The sequence below is a fragment of the Papilio polytes genome, unplaced genomic scaffold, assembly GCF_000836215.1.
Source record: "Papilio polytes unplaced genomic scaffold, Ppol_1.0 DF824493.1, whole genome shotgun sequence".
Classification (NCBI taxonomy): Eukaryota; Metazoa; Arthropoda; class Insecta; order Lepidoptera; family Papilionidae; genus Papilio; species Papilio polytes.
In genome coordinates, this window is record NW_013524711.1 from 669,891 (window position 1) to 689,669 (window position 19,779).

Genomic DNA, 19,779 nt, shown 5'->3' on the forward strand with positions numbered 1-19,779 from the left:
TACAAATTGGTTGGTCTCGGGGTAGATTATAGGGGTTGTAGACTGTTGAAGTTGTTCTAAGACTAAGGGGTGGTAAAAAAAAGAAAAAGGTTTAAATTTAGACATTAATTGCTTGATGTATAGGAATTATATAAAATCTTTCATTTGTATTGTTTTGTCCGAATGTAATATAGTAAATAAGGGTTTGTGATTTTTTTATGCTTTTTTGTTAACTAGCAATCTAGTCTGTAAGTATAGTTTACTAGCTTTCGCCCGCGACTTTCCGCTTGGTATTAAAAAAAAATAAACAAATAAATTTCATCGAGATCCGATAAGCCACCGAGACTACAAACTAACAAACATCCATCCATCCATCCATCCATCCATCCATCCATTAGATATAGTTTTCCGTTTTCCTTAAAATAGTATACAGAAAAGGACATCGCCTTAATATTAAAGGGGGAGCTAGTAAGATTGTACAATTTTTTTTAATTCTAAAGGTAGTTTTTGAGTTACCTATCCTGTAGATTTTAAGAATCTTAGTATATCAAAGTAGTTTAGTAGTTTTTTAATTTTTCCTGTTTTTAAAAATGTGTATTTTCTTTATGATAATTTCAGCATCAACCAAAATTAGAAGTGGAGTATTTAGTTGGCGCGGGTCAGTGGAATGCGGCGCATCGAGTGTTGGTCGACCAACTGCTCGCTGATTGCGTATTATCAGGTAAATATATATTTTATATCAGCTTTCGCCCGCGATTCTGACCGCGTGGAATTAAAAAAAAAACAAAGTGAGTGGTAGTAGACTGTCCTCTATATTTATGCCAAATTTCATCGATATCCGTTCAGTAGTTTAGGCTACAAACTCTAACAAACATCCATCCATCTAAACTTTCGCATTTATACTATTAGTATGATTTATATTGGGAACACCCGTGCGGTTTTATCCGCATAAAATTATTTTATTGTTTACATTCGTCAGATTCTCTTAAAAATGTCAATTACCGTTACATAATCATACTTCTTTAATGTTGGCTTTGTAGTTTATGGTCCCTTTCCCATGAAGTTTTTTTCACCAAATTTACCACCTATACGATCCATAGAAACTGATATTTAAAATTCAAGATGTTAAAAAGTAGCTGTAAATGGAAAACGTAGGCTATGACTAATAATTAAGCCACATTTATTTTATAATACAAAGTGACAAGCAAGCGGCCAAAATTCGCCAAAATAGCGAAGCTACCGTTACTTAAACATCTGCCTTTGCAAATGCATTATCTACCTAAATGGAAAATTTTAAATAAAAACGGCTAACTTAAAAAAAATTGCCATAAATGGCTAAGTTTGGATAATAGGTAACTTTTTGATTCCGCACTCAGTAGTGGATAAAAGCTAGGTTATTGTAATCTGTACTAATATTATAAATACTAGCTGTTCCCGTGCGATTTTAACAGCATAAAATTATTTTATTGTTTACATTAGTCAAATTATCAATAGCAAATGTCAAAAAACCAATGACTATGGCAATGCTTCCTTGATGTTGGCAGCAACTTATGGTCTCTTTCCCACATTAGTGTTTTTATCCAAAATATTTACACCCTAAGTTTAATGGCTTAAGTATATAGCCTAAAGCGTGACGTAAGTATAGGGCTTTTTATTAAAAAAGGAATTATTCAAAAATATGGTGTAATTGCTGACATCTTAGGCAACAAAGAAGTTTTTTTTTATAATATAAGGTGGCAAACGAGCAAGCGGTTACCTGAATCCACCGAAATGGAAAGCCACCGCTTCGCATAAACATCCGCAATTGCAGATGCGTTGCCTACCCTTAATTGACGTAGAAGGAGATGCGCATAAAAAGTACATTTTGCCTTCTTATGCGTCTCCTCCACCGTCAAGTCCATTTTACCTTCCCATCCATTCCTCATAAGAAAAGGGTGAAAAGGGAAAGGGACTAAAGTGAGGCCTCCGGCACCACACTCATCAGACTGTACGCGGAATTGCTTCCACTTCACGCCTGTTTTCTGTGTGGTCTTGGTATTTCACTGGGCGAGCCGACCCATTAGTGCGAAGATGTTAAAGCGGGCTCTACCACTGTGAGCGTGTTAGTGAAGTGTGTGTTAACGCTTTATTATAATAGTATAGATATCAAAAACTACAAACTACTACAATTTCATGAATTCTTTCATCATTAAAAAGCTACGTTAACACAGTGTAGGCTGTATTTTTAAATTCCACAAGACAATCGTAAAAAGAAAACGTAGCCTGAAACACAGTTATCACTAGCTCAGGAGACAGAGTCCCACTAACTGTACTAAACAGTTTTAGATCAATAAAGAACTTTTTTTTTATTGTTTTTTTAATTCCAAGCAGATGAAACCGCGAGTAAAAGCTAGCTGATGTGTATTTGTGTTTTTTTTCAGATGATATTGAAAGCATTCGTAATGTACTAGTGAAGATGAGCGAAGCCGCGCAACGTCACGAGGTGAGCGGCTGGGAGTGCGGCGGGAAGGCGCTCTACCACTACATGCATGTTTGTGATGAGGTTATAACAGTTATTATTACATTAGCTATCGCCCGCGACTTCGTCCGCGTGGTATTAGAAAACATACAAACTATAAAAGGTACAAAAAGCTACGTATCCCGGGAACCGGACATTTCTCGGAGATGAAGCTTATCCCATGTGTACTCCAGACTTTGTTTTATATCTGTGACAAATTTCAATAAGATATGTTGAACCGTTGCAGAATGATCGAGTAAACATTAAAAAACTAAATTAATGAATCTCACGGGAACCGTAATTATTCCCGGGATATAAAGTAGCCTATGTGTTCTTCCAGACTATGCTCTAAATCTGTGCCAAATTTCATGGAGATCCGGTCAGCCGTTTAGGCTACAAACGCTAACAAACATCCATCTCAACTTTCGCATTTATAATATTAGTAAGATTTCCTTTGCACTTAAATTAAAAATAAAAATAAGTATTCTATGTCTTTATCCAAACTATTATCTACATGTATGACGAATTACATAAAAAATCCCATTAGTACTTTACGGTACAAACTGTAATAAATTTTACTAATGTTTTTTGTTTTGTGACCTAAACTTTCGAACGGATCTCGATGTAATTTGGTATAGATGTAGAGGATAGTCTGGAAGAACACACAGCCTACATTTGATTTTTTTAATTCCTTGCAGATGAAGTCGAGGGCGAAACCTAGTAAAACAAAAATATGATGCTTTTTTTTTAGTAATATACACTATTCCGTCACCGTGAAATTAAAAAAGTAGCCTATTTTACTCGCTGATTAGCTATTTAATGGTTTCGAAATCGGTCTAGTAGTTTTTGAGTTATTTCAATATATACAAAAATACAAATCTTTCCTCTTTATAATGTTAGTATAGATGTGGTATATTTTGTATAAGTAAAAAATTGTTAGTATGATTGTATATTGTCAGGTGCGCGGCGTGGTGAGCCTGGCAGAGGGCGCGCGGGGCGGAGCGCCGGGCGGCGCGCCGGGCGGGGCGCTGCACACCCGCCTCGAGGCGCTGCGCCCCACGCTCGCCGCCGCCTGCCTCGCGCTGGAGAAACTCACACCTAAGTAACACTTTCTATACTATTATAATAAAGCGTACACACTACTTTGTTGCCTAAGATGGCAGTAATTACACCATATTTTTAAATAATTCTTTTTTTAATAAAAAGCTCTATGCTTACGTCACGCTTTAAGTTATATATTTTCACGCCATTAAACTCTGGGGGTAAATATTTTGGATAAAAACCCTAATGTGGGAAAGAGACCAAAAGTTACTGCCAACATCAAGGAAGCAAGATTGTCAAGGTTTGTCATGTCATGTCATTTTGACATTTGCTATTGATAATTTGACAAATGTAAACAATAAAATGAAAAATTTCATAATTTCAAGCGGATAAAACCGCACTGGAACAGCTAGTATGTGTATATTTTTTTTAGCTCTCAAACGAAGTGACTGGATAGAGATAACATGGGTCTAAAATGTCTTTGATTGTGAAAAATATTGAATATCAAACTTTTTTTATATAACATAAGGTGGTAAACGAGCAAGCGGCCACCTGAATCCGCCAAAATGGCGAAGCGACTGCCCATAGACATCCGCAATTGCAGATGCGTTGCCTACCCTTATACGACGGAGGAGACGCACATAAAGAGGATATTTCCCCTTCCTATGCATCTTCTCCACTGTCAAATCTACTTCCCCTTCCCATCCTCTATAAGAAAAGGGTGGTAAAGAGAAAGGGACTTAAATTAGGCCTCCAACACACTCATCAGACTGTACACGGAATTGCTTCCACTTCACGCCTGTGTGTGTGGTCGTGGTATTGGGGGCGAGCCCTGCAGTGCTAACATGTTAAAGCGGGCACTACCACTGTTAAACCTACAGTGAATTATTTTAATATTTTCTTAGTATTGTGGTATATTAAAGCCTGTTATAAATCCAGGGACGGCAGGCAGGCGGCGGCGCGTGCGGAAATGGGAGGTCGGTTGGTACAACTCGCTCTCGCCGGAGGTCAGCCGCCGAGACATCTCGCTGCGTTGTTACGTGCATTACATTTACCCCCTGATTGTACTGTGCAGGCGCATTATAAGGTATAAAACTACCAATTTCTACCAATTTCTACCAATTTCTACCAATTTCTACCAGTTTCTACCATTTACAATTAACAGTCTTCTTTAATCGCTTTATTTCTTACTAGCTTTCGCCCGCGACTCCGTCCGCGAGGAATTAAAAAACAAAAGCGAGTAGCCTATGTGTTCTTCCAGACTATCCTCTACATCTATGCCAAATTTCATCGAAATCTTTTCAGCCGTTTAGGCTACAAACTCTTAACAAACATCCATCCATCTTAACTTTCGCATTTATGATATTAGCCTATGTTACAAATAAATGCCTTTCTAACGTTGAAAGAATTTTTAAAATTGAACCAGTAATTTTTACGTATATATACGAAAATACAAATCTTTTCTCATTATAAAGAGAATATATAATATTGTGTTTTTATATAAATAAATAAATGAATGAATGAATGAATGAATGAGTGAGTGAGTGAGTGTGTGAGCTAGTAAGTAAGTAAATAAATAAATAAATAATATTAGTATAGATAACTATGATCTATCAATTTCAACTTCTACGAGAGTAAAGTTTTTTAAAAAAAAATGCATACTAAACTGCTGGGATCTCGAAGATTGTCATACATATAGAGGATAGTCTGGAACACATAGGATACTCACTTTTGCTTTTTTAATTCCAAGCGGAGTCGCAGCAGAAAGCTAGTAAATATATAAATCTAGGTAACCGATATGTTTTTTCATACGTTTAATTTCTTCACAGATCACAACGGAATTGGCGGAACAAGCTTCAGAATTATGTATCGATACTCCGATTTCGTCGCAACGGAGTCCAACTTCCGCACGTTGTTAGAACTTTCATATAGAAAATATTATCAAATCGAAAATTAATTTTGATATTGTAAAATTTATTAAGCAAAAATCACCGAAAATCTAAATAAACTACAATTTTAGTAAACAGCTTTACAAAAAAACGCGGTATAAATTTAAACGTAGGAATAAACTAGGATTTGTACTAATACTTGCTTATACTCAGTTTATTCCCAAGTTTAAATTTATTCCGCGTTTATTTGTAAAATGTGAAACTCTAAAATTCTAAAAATTTTTTAGTGAAACACGATTTTTTTTAACATTAGGTACCCTTTACAATTTCTATGAAATTAACTAGAACAAGTGGAAAATCGTAATGGCCGACATATTTTACGCGTTTTTATTTAATTTCGATTTTCATTTAAATCGATAGTTTTTTTAATAGTTGCAACTCAAATCCGTATTTAAAAGTACTATAAAATAATTACGCAATAACACTTTGATTTTTTTTCCTTAAAATTACTTACGTTTAAAAAGTTATTTATTTGAATAAAAAGTGCCAAATAATGATTTCAAATCTCCTAATAAGGGCCTGTCCCATAATTGGCTGATAGAGGCTCAGATAGCTTGAAAATATCACTGATAAGGGAACAGAATCCGATATTTCCATCACATATTTTACAAATTTGGTGAAACAGGCCTTTAAAATTATTAATAATCTACCAATAGTTATCCTACCGTATTGTAAAAAAGTAATATATGGCAACATTATCTGTTTTTATCTGTGAAATTTTGTAAATCACTGTCAAAATCAATGTTTAATTATAAGTCGATTTCTTTAGCCAATGTTTGTTGAAATATCACCAATATTCCAATATGTTTAGAATATTTGGCAGATATTTGATCCAATATTGAGTTTAATATTAAGTTGGCATGTTTATATAGGTGCTTACATATGGTTTAATGCAACAAAGGCAGTTTTCAGTTGATTTTTACAAGACAATAGGCAATATGCATACGACGCCAAATTGTACCAAACTTTTTTTAAGTATACTTTATTACAATAAAAACATGCCTGCAAAGATTTTTTTAAAATATATAGTGATTTAGTGGCAAAATTTAATCATTAAAAAGTGTATTTTTTCAAATTCCCTCGCTAAGTTCTAAAACGCACACTATTGGTCGAAGCAAGTGGCTTATCTAATATGGCGTCGCTGTGTTCACAATACACAGTTCATTTACGTTAGTTCATATAGAAATACACTCTTGAAGTGTTTTACTGTAAACACGATATCAAAACCAACTTTGAAATAAAAAATTAATGAATATAAAAAATACGTGCATATTTAATGTTTTTTAAATTTACTTATTTTTTCCTTTAAAATTTTAAATTTTACAAATTCATATTAAGATATTAACAATAGGCTTCAGCAGTAATTTAATTTACCGAAAACTTGGAAAGTCATTTTTTTTATTTAATGTACGTTGTTTATGTTTAAAATTGTCACTTGGTACATAAGTAGTATCTGTGAAATTTTAATTAAAAAAATAAAATATCTATCCTTTAAAGACATTTTTTCAAATTCTTCCCGTCATAAAAGTGGGAAGGAGAAGGATTTTTTATTTCGACCACCTTCTGAATCCATTTGTTAAGTCTATCAAAAGGTTACATTCAAGTTACTTTTGGCGTTATATAGATTACTCTTTTGTCTGTCATTTGTGAAAAAAAGGTATTACGTAAATGTTTAGGACAATGAAAATATGTCTATTTATAAATGTTACTTGATAGTTAAGTGTATTATTAATTAGTATGTGAGCACCTTTATTTAACCATTTTTTCTTTTGTCGATGAAAAAGTTATGTTTGTATGTAAGAATATGTTTGGTATGTAATAAAGAATATTTTTGAATAAAACTACTTTTATTTCACTTGGTTAACGATTTTCATCCTTTATTCTGTCAGGCTTGAAGGACACTAAATTTTTAAATTCGTCATAAGGGATTATAAAATATACATGCTTTTAAAATACTTGTTACAACTTGACGGTAGGAAAACAAAGACGAAGTAAGAACACATTTTTTATGGTAACCCTAAAAATGTTGACATTTCGTCTCTATGGTTCCTGCGCTTTTGTCGGTGGTCGTAGCCGCGCCATTAACTTTTACTCTTTGTTTTTGACATCAATGAAAGCATTATTTTCTCTGTGATAGTTTGGAAATGTAAACATAAACAGAAATCATTTCACACATATTAATTTTTAATTTATTAAATGAACATTGAGCTTTATAATAGAAAATGTCGGATATACATGACGGTCCAATCTTCATCGACGTAGGCGACGACGAGCCAGCTGAAATATGCGTGGATTTTGCTGATAATACTGACCAATTAAATTCCGATAGTAATAGGAAGGAATCAAGGTAAATCTGCCCTTCATACTATATCAAACATTTACTAGGAAAGTGTACTGAGTATACCAACCAACAAAAACAAAATTTTTATCCCATATCCGACCGATCACCTGCCTGGTTTACATTGGGACAATCTGTACGATAGTATGAAGTCTGCACCAGTTAGAGTTAATTAGCTAGTATGTCAGTCCAGTTATCGAGCACTGTCCAATTGTGCTGGCCAAGTGTGAACATAAATTTCAATATTTCTAACAAACAGCTAATTGAAACACCAAATGTGACTTTAAGGCCTTTAAGAGTAAAGTAAATAAGTTTTTTTTATAGATTATTAGTAATTTACTAGTATTTATTTTAACCATTCCAACTAAGGTCTAAGCTTGTAATATGGTTCACAACAATAGTCCAATGGCAGGATTCAAACCCTTGATTGCAAGATCCGTAGTCCTTACCATAACGTTGTTAAGTTAATTTATTAAGTTAGAGTATCTTTCAACCACACCAAAGGTTGGATCACGATCAAGTGGTAACTTATTAAACACAAAAATGATGATTGACACATTTTGTATAATTGTATTATCCATATAACAGGAAATACCAGGATGTCTTTCTAAACGCACAAAATCGGAGATATCGTTGTTCGGAATGCAACAGATACTCAGCGGAAACTGAAGAGAAACTTCAGCGTCACATAAAGAAAGTCCACCGCGGAGAGAATCCATTCCAATGTTACATGTGTGAATACAGTACATACAATAGCTCCGTATTTGAAGAACATTTACGAGTACACCAAGGTAAACATTGTCCACATGGAATTAAAAAAAAAACAAAAGCGGTCTATGTGTGTTTATCACAAATTTCATAAAGATACATTCAGTAGTTTAGGCTTTAAATTATAACAAACATATCTATATTAACAATATGAATAAGAGTAGCTTTTGCCCGCAATTCCATTTGCGGGATTTAAAAAAAAAAGTGAGTAGTCTATGTGTTCTTCCAGACTATCCTCTACATCTATACAAATTTCATCGAGATCCCTTCAGCAGTTTAAGCTACAAACTCTAACATCCATCCATCTAAACTTTCGCATTTATTATATTAGAATGAAGTATAATTATAGCTATTGGTTATTTTCTGATGATTTTTCACTAATATGTAAGTTTGTTTTTATGTATGTAAATTTCTTTGTAACCTCCTACAGCATAAACTATTGAACAAATTTTGATAAATGAAGTGCTATTAGATTCATTTTCTCCGGAATGTCATAGAGTATAATATAATGACACTAAATACCGGGAATATGAAATTTAGGACCTCTCCTAAATTGTTAATTGTCTGATAACATTCGAACGAGCAAAATATGTGATGGAAGTATCGGATTTTGTTTGTTTATCTGACATTGACGTCATTTTTAAGCTATCTGAACCTTTATCTGTGGTGGGACAGGCCATTAAACTTTTAAAAAAATAGTAAACAAAATGAGTTTGAAACTCATGACTTTTTTAATTTCTAATGCTTAATCTATTAGATTTAGTTATTTATGTGTTTTTTTTATATGTTAGGTTATTTTATTTACTTTTGTTTCAGGCATAAAACCATACAAATGCTCCAAATGTCCGTACAGAAGTGTTTCTAAGAAGAACACAAAAAAACATGAACTAATCCATCGTCCAGACAACCCATTAAAATGTACACAATGTGATTTTATAGCCAGACATTCTAGATCTCTTCTCAATCATATAAGAAAACACGATATGGAGACGGTTACAGAGTTTAAAGAAGAGAAGGACATAGAATGTAAACGATGCGATTTTATAGCACATTCTAGAAGTGAAATGTTACAGCACAAAGTTAAAATGCATACAGATGAAAAGAAAATCAGATATTTAGAGGATGTGTTCACTTGTGAGGTTTGCGGATGGTCTTCTAGGAATAGACCGAAGATTCTTCTGCATATAATACACCATCCAAATCAATATATCGATGAAAATGTCATAGATGTTAGCATTTTAAAAAAATATGGCATTATAGATGTTTAAGAAACAGATAAACAGTAAATCTAAAGAGACTAAAGCCTCCTACACATGTTTACTTTTATCGTAAAGATTCGACTGTTCAGAGAGAATTTCTATTGAATACGACTTTAGAGGGAAAATGTAACCTCCCAATACTGTAAATAAATTGATAAGTCAAATAAAACACTTTTATATTATTTCATTGTTTATTTATACTTTATACAGATAAAATACATACAAATTGAAAGATGGGGTAACCTCTATTTTAAAAATCATTGTCGTTAACTTATTTCTATTTAATTACCTTCCATATCCTTCCTTTCTCTCGTGTGGTTCCATTATATGAGAATATCTGAAATAAATACACTTTTAATAAAATACTTTATTATCAAAACTTTTAAAAGATTTTGCATACTTGTAATTTCCCGCCAACCATCCGTAATGTCCCATAGATGATGCAACCTCTGAGAAGCGCGCGAACTGTAGGTACCTAAAGGTAAGAAATTAAAATTAAAAAGTAAACTGAATTGATAATCTTTTAAATTTACTAAAAAAAATATTAAATAGCAGCATAACAAGAAGTATTTACGCGTTATTCTTACCTGGATGAACCACAAAACGACCAACCAAGATTAGAACTTACGACATTTTCGTCTTCATTCGGCGGTGGACTGAAGTCTAGGATTAAAAAACAAACTCTTGTAATATCATCATATAGCTTAGGTAATATAAGTTAACACTGGGGTAAGTAATGTATATACTTTTTATCATAACAGAATGTTACAATGCCTTTATATTTAATTATTTTGAATTAATTCTTAATTAGTAGAACACCAATACATTTTCTTTGAGCATCTAGCAGTGTTTTAGAGGTAAATCAGTCGAGATTCTTTTTTTTTAATGATTTGCTAGTTATCTCAAAATGTAAGTAATAAAACAGTTCACGTACCCTGCCAATGTTTACAGTAATACAAATCTCCTGAACAATGGTTTACAAATGTGTAAAATTTGAAATATTTCCCGAATCCTCTGTTGACACTCACACAGACGGGAGCATAGGTTTCAGGACACGACAAGGGGCAAGGATGGTAATCAAATGCTGAATCTATATCGTATAATGTGCTAAATTCTGAAGAGCGAAGATTAGGTTTTTTATCTGAAAAATAACATCAATATATTGAGAAATATTTACAATAAACTAGCAGTTCTGTAGTTAATATAGTCTTTGATAAAAGCATAGATATTATACAGTGGTTTATTTTTAACGTCTATTAACACAATTATGATTGCCAGTTTGTTTTTGCCAATTGAATGTTTTAAATACGATGAAGATTACTTGAAGCGTAAATTAAATCTTTAAACACATAAATACAACACAAACCTGTTACATTTTTAACAGGCAACAATTCGTTGACGCTATTTCTGCGCGATTCCAAATATTTTTCACAAGTGCCGCTCGAGGCAATATGAAATTCTGAAAGTAGAGTATTAAGATTTAAATGGTATAAATGTTCTTTCGATGCAACTTACTTGTTTTCGAATTATTTTTAGCCTTTACCATACTACAGTGAAAACGAACCGCTCGCTATCGAATTTCACCATTCGATTAATTTCAACGATAACCTTACAAGTTATCCCATTATTTTTTTTTGTAATATAAAAACCATTAAATACATAGATTACCTTGTCCAGGATTCTTGCACATATTATTCATAAATAAATAGCATGAATTTTCAAATTCTTTATATTGTGTTTCACCATCAACAATTCTAATTGCACAGACTATAACGTTATTACTTTTACATATATCATCTGTGCTTGCGCATCTTTTCTTTATGTGTTCGAATTTCAAATGGGTGTCGTTCGAAAAATTTTCTTTTATTTCTTGTAGCTTCATATAGAAACTTTTTGATATACTGGAATTTAGGAATATAAAAAGTATTGTCAATGTAGGAAAAAGCATACTACTGTTTTATGATTTAATTATTTCTAGGGAATTAAAGTAGTCATGCTTATTAACTTTGTAAATTAATAAGATAATAAGTCAAGAGCTTTACACAAAAAAAATTGCATCTAAATGTATTGCTATAAATAAATAATGATAATTTATTTAAAATAACTATGTTAAAGTATGACGGAAAATCAAACATTTGCTAAAAGTGTGTTAACAAACTTTTTCTATCACGAATTCTATTACATATTTGTAAAATTACTTAATTAAAAAAAAAGATTTGCCAAATTGAAGTATCCACTTTCGGTAATATAAACTAAATGTGGATCAAAGGAAAAATATTTATAACCTCAATTTATTTTCGTTATAAAATATATTTGATGCTTATTTGATGTTAAGTAATCAATAAACTCGTTTAAAATTAAAACACGCGTAAACCTTCGCGTTATGTTCTATCTTTTTATGAAATAACGTTCACACAACTCCTAAGTACTATCAAATAATGTAAAAGTTGCCTCGACTAGTCTTTTATGTTTCTTTATAGTTTAATATTCGTCTCGTCCCATTTACGGAACGAAACGACACCAAAAAATGTATTTAAGTTCTTGGAACTCAAAAACTACTGGCGATAAATATACAACGTCAACTGTGTATAATTAAGACGCAAGCAAACGATACTTTGCTATCTAATCGTACAGCGCCATCTTTCATAATAAATATGACATTAATATTAACATGATTTGGGATGTTACCTTTATGTTGTTGGTGTCATGATTTTCTAAAAGATGGCGTTGCATGATAGATTTAAAAAAATATCTTAGTGTAAAAAGGAATTTTTATGATTTTAATTTAGCTAGCATTTGCGCGCGACTCCATCCGCGTGGAATTAAAAAAAGTAAATAGCCTATGTGTTCTTCTAGAGTATCTTCCACCTCTATGTCAAATTTCAGACGTTTAGGCTACAAACATTCATTCATCTAAACTTTCGCATTTATAATATTAGTAAGAAGTAAGATAGCTGGGTCGTTTTATCGTGAATCGTGGGGTAATTTGGTTGTTAAAAAAATTGCATTAAATCTACTGTTATTCATAAAAATCTATTCAACACGCTTTTCAATACGTTGCTCGCATGCCAGTGTTACTTAAGTAAAATGAATGAAACACATAATAAAATTAAGAGCCTGTCTCTGTCTCCCCACTGGCTGATAGAGGCTCAGATAGCTTAAAAATGACTTCACTGTCAGAGTCAGATAAGGGAACAAAAACTGATATTTTCATCACATATTTTCACGTTTGATTGTTAATGTTATTATTATTACTGGCCCTAAATGTCAACATGTCAAAGGCATAGGATGGATCCCTCTCGCAAATAGCGTTAGGGATGATTTCCAAAAATATTATTGTTTTTAATTTGTCAAACTTGGAGTTTGTTAAACCGGAAGAGGGATTTAAAGAGTCTTTGACTTTCACTTTTCTACAAACCTTTCAATACTGTGTTAAGAATACTCTCAGTGCCATCTATTGGTGATTTGTAAACATGTTTTACTACAATGTCACTGGATGACACCGTTTACATCGTCGTTAATTTAACTACTGATCGAATACTGAAACGACATTTTATTATGTACGCTTTTGATAGATGAGGGCACGATTAATCCAAATTCCATTAAGTTTTAACATTTGTAGTTGTAAGCTTTGTATCGAGATTTCGTTACACAATTTATGAGAATCTGACGTAACCACAGTAGAAAATATTCCAATTTGATTTACATTGAAAGCCGATTTTGAGATTCTAATAAAACTAGATATACATAGACTACGCTCCTAATGCATTAGGTTCCATAAATCTGTCAAGAGAGGGCGCCACGGCACTTAGCCACAACCTTTCACCCGGAAGCATAAAAACTCCTTTTCACCAAACAACGACGCGACTAATGTTATATAAATTAAAAGATTTAAGAAATATGTAGACTAGACAGGGGACAACATTTTTTCACCGGTAACATCTTTGAAAGGTACTTTGTTAGTTGTCAAGTTTAGTGCCAACTCATGTCCTCGTTGGCAACTATAGTTTGTCTAAATAAGATAGATTGGTTTGATAAATGACGCATGAAGTATCGAATTCAATTTGTATGAGGTCCAATGCCGTACTTAATAGACAGGTATCGTAGTGACGAGACAAACACGCATAGATAACAATTATGAACTATCGATATTGGGTTTTAATAACTAAAAATATTATTTCCAACCTCTACAAGAATAAAAATCGAAAAACGATAAGATTCATGACTGATTTTACACAGCCCATCCCTACTATATTTCCAATGAATTGTCAAACTAATCTATCTTATTTAAACACATTATAATTTCCATACAATTAATTATATTGACATGTTTTGAGGATCTATCAATAGATAGCGCTAGTAGTTCATGTCAAAAATCCCAAGTGAAGTGTCAACTATGTTTCCTCTATATATTGTTTGAACATCTTTGTATATAAGAATGTAATTCAAAAACTACTGAGGCGATTAAAAAAATATTTCATAATTTCACTGACGCATTATATTAAAACTAGCTTTTGCTCGCGATTCCGTCCTATATGTTCTTCCCAAGTATGTTCTACATCTGTGCCAATTTTCATTGAGATCCGTTCAGCCGTTTAGGCTACACTCTAACAAACATCCATCCATCCAAACTTTCGCATTTATAACATTAGTAAGAAGTAAGATTTGTTTATTCCGTAGGAACGAAGTCCCGAGTAAATGTTTTGGGGTACAATGTGTAATTCGTCTATTGTATGGCTAGTGGAAAAGAGTCTTAACCAATCACTTTAAGTAAATGCCTGCCTGGATTTAGGCTTTGGGACTAAATTACTTTGAAGCTTATACTGAACTAACTTTTCCCTACTTCAACTTGCATGGTGCTTAAATTGCTGACACGATTATAACTTAATTGTTACTTAGCGAGTTACCTGAGTAACATAAATATTAAGTTCCTTAAGTAAATACTTAAGTAAGTAGACGTCTAGTAAATGGTTAGTAGTAGAAACCCCACAAGATAAGACTCAACAATTTTTTTTTAAATTTTTTATTTCTGAAAAATGACAACATGGTAACATAGGTCACTCCCGCCAAACCACTTACTTGTAAGTGTAGCACCTTTTGAACATTTGTAAATCACAAATCCGTTCAGCCGTTTAGGCTACAAACTCTTATAAACATCCATCCATCTAAACTTTCGCATTTATAATATTAGCATGATTAGTATGAAGTATGAAGTATGATAAGCATGCAAAATTACAATGAAATAAATAAAAAATTACTAATATTATAAATGCGAAAGTTTAGATGGATGGATGTTAGAGTTTGTAGCTTAAACTGCTGAACGGATCTCGATGAAATTTCGCATAGATGTAGATGATAGTCTGGAAGAACACATAGGCTACTTTTTATCCGTGGGACTTTTTTTTTTTTTTATGTTTACTCGACAATTCTGCAACGGTTCTATATATCTTATTGAAATTTGGCACAGATATAAAACAAATTCTGGAGTACACATGGGAGATTCACCCCTGAAAAATGTCCGGTTCTCAAGGGACACGTAGTTTTTTGCTATTTACATAGTTCGTCTGTTTTCTAATACCAGGCGGATGAAGTATCAATTCAAAGCTGACTTACGTTAACGCTGTTGAGTGCAAAATACAACCTCTTTGGCTGACAAGCAGTATGTATACAGCCAAAGAGGTTGCATACTGGCCACCAAGGCATTTATCGTTGTTTGTTAAAGAAAATATACAAAGGAAGAATTCGAGATGTGATCAAGATAGTTTTGAGTTTTTGTATGTATTTGTGTAAATAAGTTTTAAAGTTTTAAGCTGTCGGTAACAAGTTAAACAAACGCTTATTACATTTTTATAGGGGTAAAGTTTTATATAGAAATTGTATATTTCATTGTACAAGTGAAGGGGAAGATTAATGAATAAAAAATGAGTTTGGAAATGAAAAGCAAACAGGTCCGACCGCTTCACCCTTTGCCCTCGCAGCCGCCGAGACATCTTATAGTTGAAGTTGAGATTTGATATTTCAGACTAGCTGTTCCCGTGCGGCTTCATCCGCATGAAATTATAAAACCATTTTATTTACATCTTACTAACATTATAAATACGAAAGTTTAGATGGATGATTGTTAGAGTTTGTAGCCTAAACGGCTGAACGGATGTTGATGAAATTTGGTACACAAATAGAGGATAGTCTGGAAGAACACATAGACTAAGTTTTGTTTTTTTTTAACTCCACGCGGACGGAGTCGCGGGCGAAAGGTAGTTTGTCATACTATCATTTGCAAATATCAAAATTGTAGCTTGTAGTTTATGGCCCCTTTCCCACATGTAGGATTTTTTTCTAAACAAACCTTGCGGCGTTCAGTGGCGGCCGACTTGAAGGTAATCGGGCTGTCATGGTCCGAGATACAACGCAGAGCCCAAGACAGAGCGAGCTGGCGGCTTACTGTGGACGTCCTCTGCCCCACTTTGGGGACATAGGAATAAAATAGAGAGAGATATACCCCCAAGTTTAAAAGCGTGAACCATTAAATGTGCTGCGAAACAATCGACAATCGCAAAAATGTTGTGCGATTGCTTAATCAAAGTGTGTGTCCGCTCTAATATTATAAATGGTAAAGTTTACATGGATGGATGTTTGTTAGAGTTTGTAGCCTAAATTGAATGTATCTCGGTGAAACTTGAAATAGCTGTTAGTCCAGAAGAAAACATAGGCTACTTACTTTTGTTTTTTTAATTCTATGCGGAGTCAAAGGCGAAAACTAGTTATTTTGTTGTTCAAATATTTACACCAACCCTTTTTCCCTACCCTAAATAAATCATTGATACATCAAGGTAATTCTTTCCTCGCAACCTTAGATAAAACTGACACGTTGAAACCTTTGATAGATTTATAACTTTACTCCAAGTAAAGTTTAGTTTGCCGTCTAACTGCTGAACGGATTTCGATGAAATTCCGTTTAGATGTCTGGAAGAACACATAGGTTAAGAGTGTTATACTGACTAAACTATCGGGCAACTGTCGTGCGATTGTCGCGTCGCAGCTTCAACTGTTTAGTTGCACGACTAAAAATCGAGTAGTGTACCATACAAGCTCATAGGAATCAAAGCAAGACTAAACAGTCGTGCGATAGTTTTGTCAAAGGTGTGCGAACGCTTTTATAAACATTTATTTGTTCAAAATACCACAATTAAAATTCCCTTTGTTACTTGGGTTACATTTCGAATAACTCAAGTGATCTGCGATATTTATAAGATGTGGTTTTTTACGACCCTTACGTGAGACCGCCTTACTCACCCCTGAAAATCTCAAAGGTTTCAACGTGAAAGTTTATAAATCATTCTAACATTAAATAAAGCCATACCCATTGTACTTTGCCCGCGATTTAAGGGCGGTAATACACATGCCTGTAGGTCGCACACTTGTATGCAATCTTACTAATATTATAAATGTGAAAGTTTAGATGGATGGATGGATGTTTGTTAGCGTTTGTAGCCTAAACGGCTGACCGGATCTCCATGAAATTTGGCACGGGTTTAAAGCATAGTCTGGAAGAACACATAGGCTACTTTAAAAACGGTAACAGTTCCCGTGGGATTCATTAATTTAGTTTTTTAATGGTTACTAGATCATTCTGCAACGGTTCAACATATCTTATTGAAATTTGGCACACATATAAAACAAAGTCTGGAGTAAACATTGGATAAGGTTCATCCCCGAGAAATGTCCGGTTCTCAAGGGATACGTAGCTTTTTGTTATTTATATAGTTCGTATGTTTTCTAATACCACGCGGACGAAGTCGCGGGCAACAGCTCGTTTAGGCTACAAACTTTAAAAAATATCCACAAACAGTGGTAGAGCCTGCTTTAATTAGTGCGTTGTAGGGCTGGCTTTACTAAATATCACGAACACAGAGGACATCCGTGAAGTGGAAGTAATTCCGCGTACAGTCTGATGTGAGGCCTAATTCTTGTCCCTTTTCCTTTCCACCATTTTCTTAAGCGTAAAGGACGGGATGGAAAAGTGAACTGTGCGGTGGAGGAGACTCATAGGAAGGGGAAATATCCTCTTTATGTGTGTCTCCTCCTCTGTCAATTAAGGGTAGGCAATAATCTGTAATTGGGGATGTCTATGAGCAGTGGCTTCACCATTTCGGCGGTTTCAGGTTTGCCGTCTTATAATAGTTATTAAAAAAACAAATCTTTCTTCTTTATAGCATCAGTATTGATTGGCATCTGTCTACCCCTTTAGAAGCATAGCTTATTTATAGAATGCGTTGTTTTAGCACCATAATTTTAAAGCAAGATTCCTAATTAAGAACACAAAGTAATTTGTTGAACGATTTAATCCAACCCTTATTATTGAAGGGGTGGGTTCACGCAATATTATAAAATGAAGCCAAGGGATGAAGTTTAACAAATAATTTACAATTCAACACCTTCATTTATATATTTACAACTTTCGCCTGCGACTCCGTCCGCGTGAAAGTAAACAAAACAAAGCTTATGTATTTATCCAGACTTTCCTCTACATTTACGCCAAATTTCATTGAAATCCGTTCAGCCGTTTAGGCTACAAACTCTAACAAACATCTAACCATCCAGGGGTTAGGGTTTGTACCTAAGATCTCTCGAACACCTTTGACTAAAAATTCTCATAACTGTTGTGCGTTTGTTAATTGTTTCGCAGACCATTCAACTGTTTAGTTGCATAATTATTAATCGAGTTGTGTGCGAACCAAAGCGAGACTAAACAGTTGTTTGAAAGTTTAGTCAAACATGTGCGAGAGCTCTAACAAATATCCATCTAGACTTTCGCATTTATAATATCAGAAAGATGTACTTTCCGTATTGTTTATTACCCATTCTCCACATTAGGCTATATATTTGTGGGCTAGAGATAGCACGATATCAGAATTACTACTCGAGATCACATGTGGGCGGCCATGGGTAAAGTTGGATGCCAGGAATACATTCACAATACTCCTCAATCAGGATATCATCGATCTACCAAGCTCATATCGTTCAAACAATGTTCTCGCAACGATCCCTATTTTCAGAATAATCTAAGTTCTCACGAAAGTCGCTTGGCGGCGCTAGCATTCTAATTATGACTTAAATTCGAATTAATTTCTTCTTCTGATTGCGACATATTTATTATTTTTTTTATACGGACGAAGTCGCGAGCAACAGCTAGTTTTCATAAAAAAATAACCACAATTCTCTTCGAAAATAAGTCATTTTAACTTACCCCAACTGCCCATGATTAATGGCTCGTGACGTTACTTGAACCAACTTAACTTGACCACATCAGTGGTCAAACAGAGCGATCCTAAGAAAACAACGCATTTTCTATCACTCTACAAATGTTACCGTCAATATGTTGAATTTGACAATGCACATAATGTCTAGTTATTTAAGTATAAGCTTTAATTTACTAATGAATAATTAATTTCCTATTTTGTATATTTGAAAAATAATATAAAATTTAATGCAAAAAATTTTCTCGATTTTCTTACTAACACTCTTAATTGGTCATATTTTTATTTTCTTTTGTTATTACAAAGTACCAGAAAATTAATGTAATTAGATTTATTATTTACTTATAACATTTTTCAGTAATTACTATTTTAAAATATTCAACATAGAAATGGCATTTTACTTGCAAGATAAAAATATTTCGCTGAACAATTGTTATATTACTTCTTAATAATAAATGCAAATGTATGGATGTATGTTACTACTTATCGTTAGATATCTCGCTGATATTTAGTATAGATGTGGAAAAGTGTAAAACAAAATATAGGCTATTAATTTTTTTTGACCGACTTCCCAAAAGAAGGAGGTATTCAATTCGTCGGTTTATTTTTTATTTTTTTTTATGTGTGTTACGGCATAACTCCGCCGCTAGTGGACCGATTTGGATAATTCTTTTTTTATCCGAAAGGTAAT

The 19,779-nt window shown here is 33.5% G+C and overlaps 3 protein-coding genes across 5 annotated transcripts in view; 2 read left to right on the forward strand and 1 right to left on the reverse strand.

The window, feature by feature from the left end:
• LOC106100195 (nuclear pore complex protein Nup98-Nup96) overlaps positions 1–5,438 on the forward strand; it is a 53,073-nt gene extending 47,635 nt beyond the window's left edge. For both annotated transcript variants that reach the window (XM_013279002.1, XM_013279079.1), the window contains exons 44-48: positions 598–700; positions 2,400–2,521; positions 3,436–3,578; positions 4,457–4,604; positions 5,347–5,438. In XM_013279002.1, the coding sequence (XP_013134456.1) occupies positions 598–700; positions 2,400–2,521; positions 3,436–3,578; positions 4,457–4,604; positions 5,347–5,436 (606 nt within the window). In that variant the 3' untranslated portion in view covers positions 5,437–5,438. The remainder of the gene's footprint in view (positions 1–597; positions 701–2,399; positions 2,522–3,435; positions 3,579–4,456; positions 4,605–5,346) is intronic.
• Positions 5,439–7,523: 2,085 nt separating this feature from the next.
• On the forward strand, positions 7,524–10,013 carry LOC106101370 (zinc finger protein 773-like). 2 transcript variants are annotated; one of them, XM_013280616.1, is made up of 3 exons: positions 7,524–7,813; positions 8,390–8,595; positions 9,389–10,013. In XM_013280616.1, the coding sequence occupies exons 1-3, from the start codon at positions 7,689–7,691 to the stop codon at positions 9,838–9,840; spliced, it is 783 nt and encodes a 260-aa protein (XP_013136070.1). In that variant the 5' UTR covers positions 7,524–7,688; the 3' UTR covers positions 9,841–10,013. The 2 variants fall into 2 exon arrangements, with proteins under 2 accessions (XP_013136070.1, XP_013136141.1); XM_013280687.1 differs by having other exon boundaries at positions 8,393–8,595.
• Positions 10,014–10,072: 59 nt separating this feature from the next.
• LOC106101514 lies at positions 10,073–11,732 on the reverse strand. Its single transcript, XM_013280798.1, has 6 exons — positions 11,500–11,732; positions 11,198–11,290; positions 10,766–10,972; positions 10,419–10,494; positions 10,232–10,306; positions 10,073–10,168 (listed from the first exon to the last, which is right to left on the reverse strand). The coding sequence occupies exons 1-6, from the start codon at positions 11,711–11,713 to the stop codon at positions 10,117–10,119; spliced, it is 717 nt and encodes a 238-aa protein (XP_013136252.1). The 5' UTR covers positions 11,714–11,732; the 3' UTR covers positions 10,073–10,116.
• Between the last annotated feature and the right edge of the window lie 8,047 nt (positions 11,733–19,779).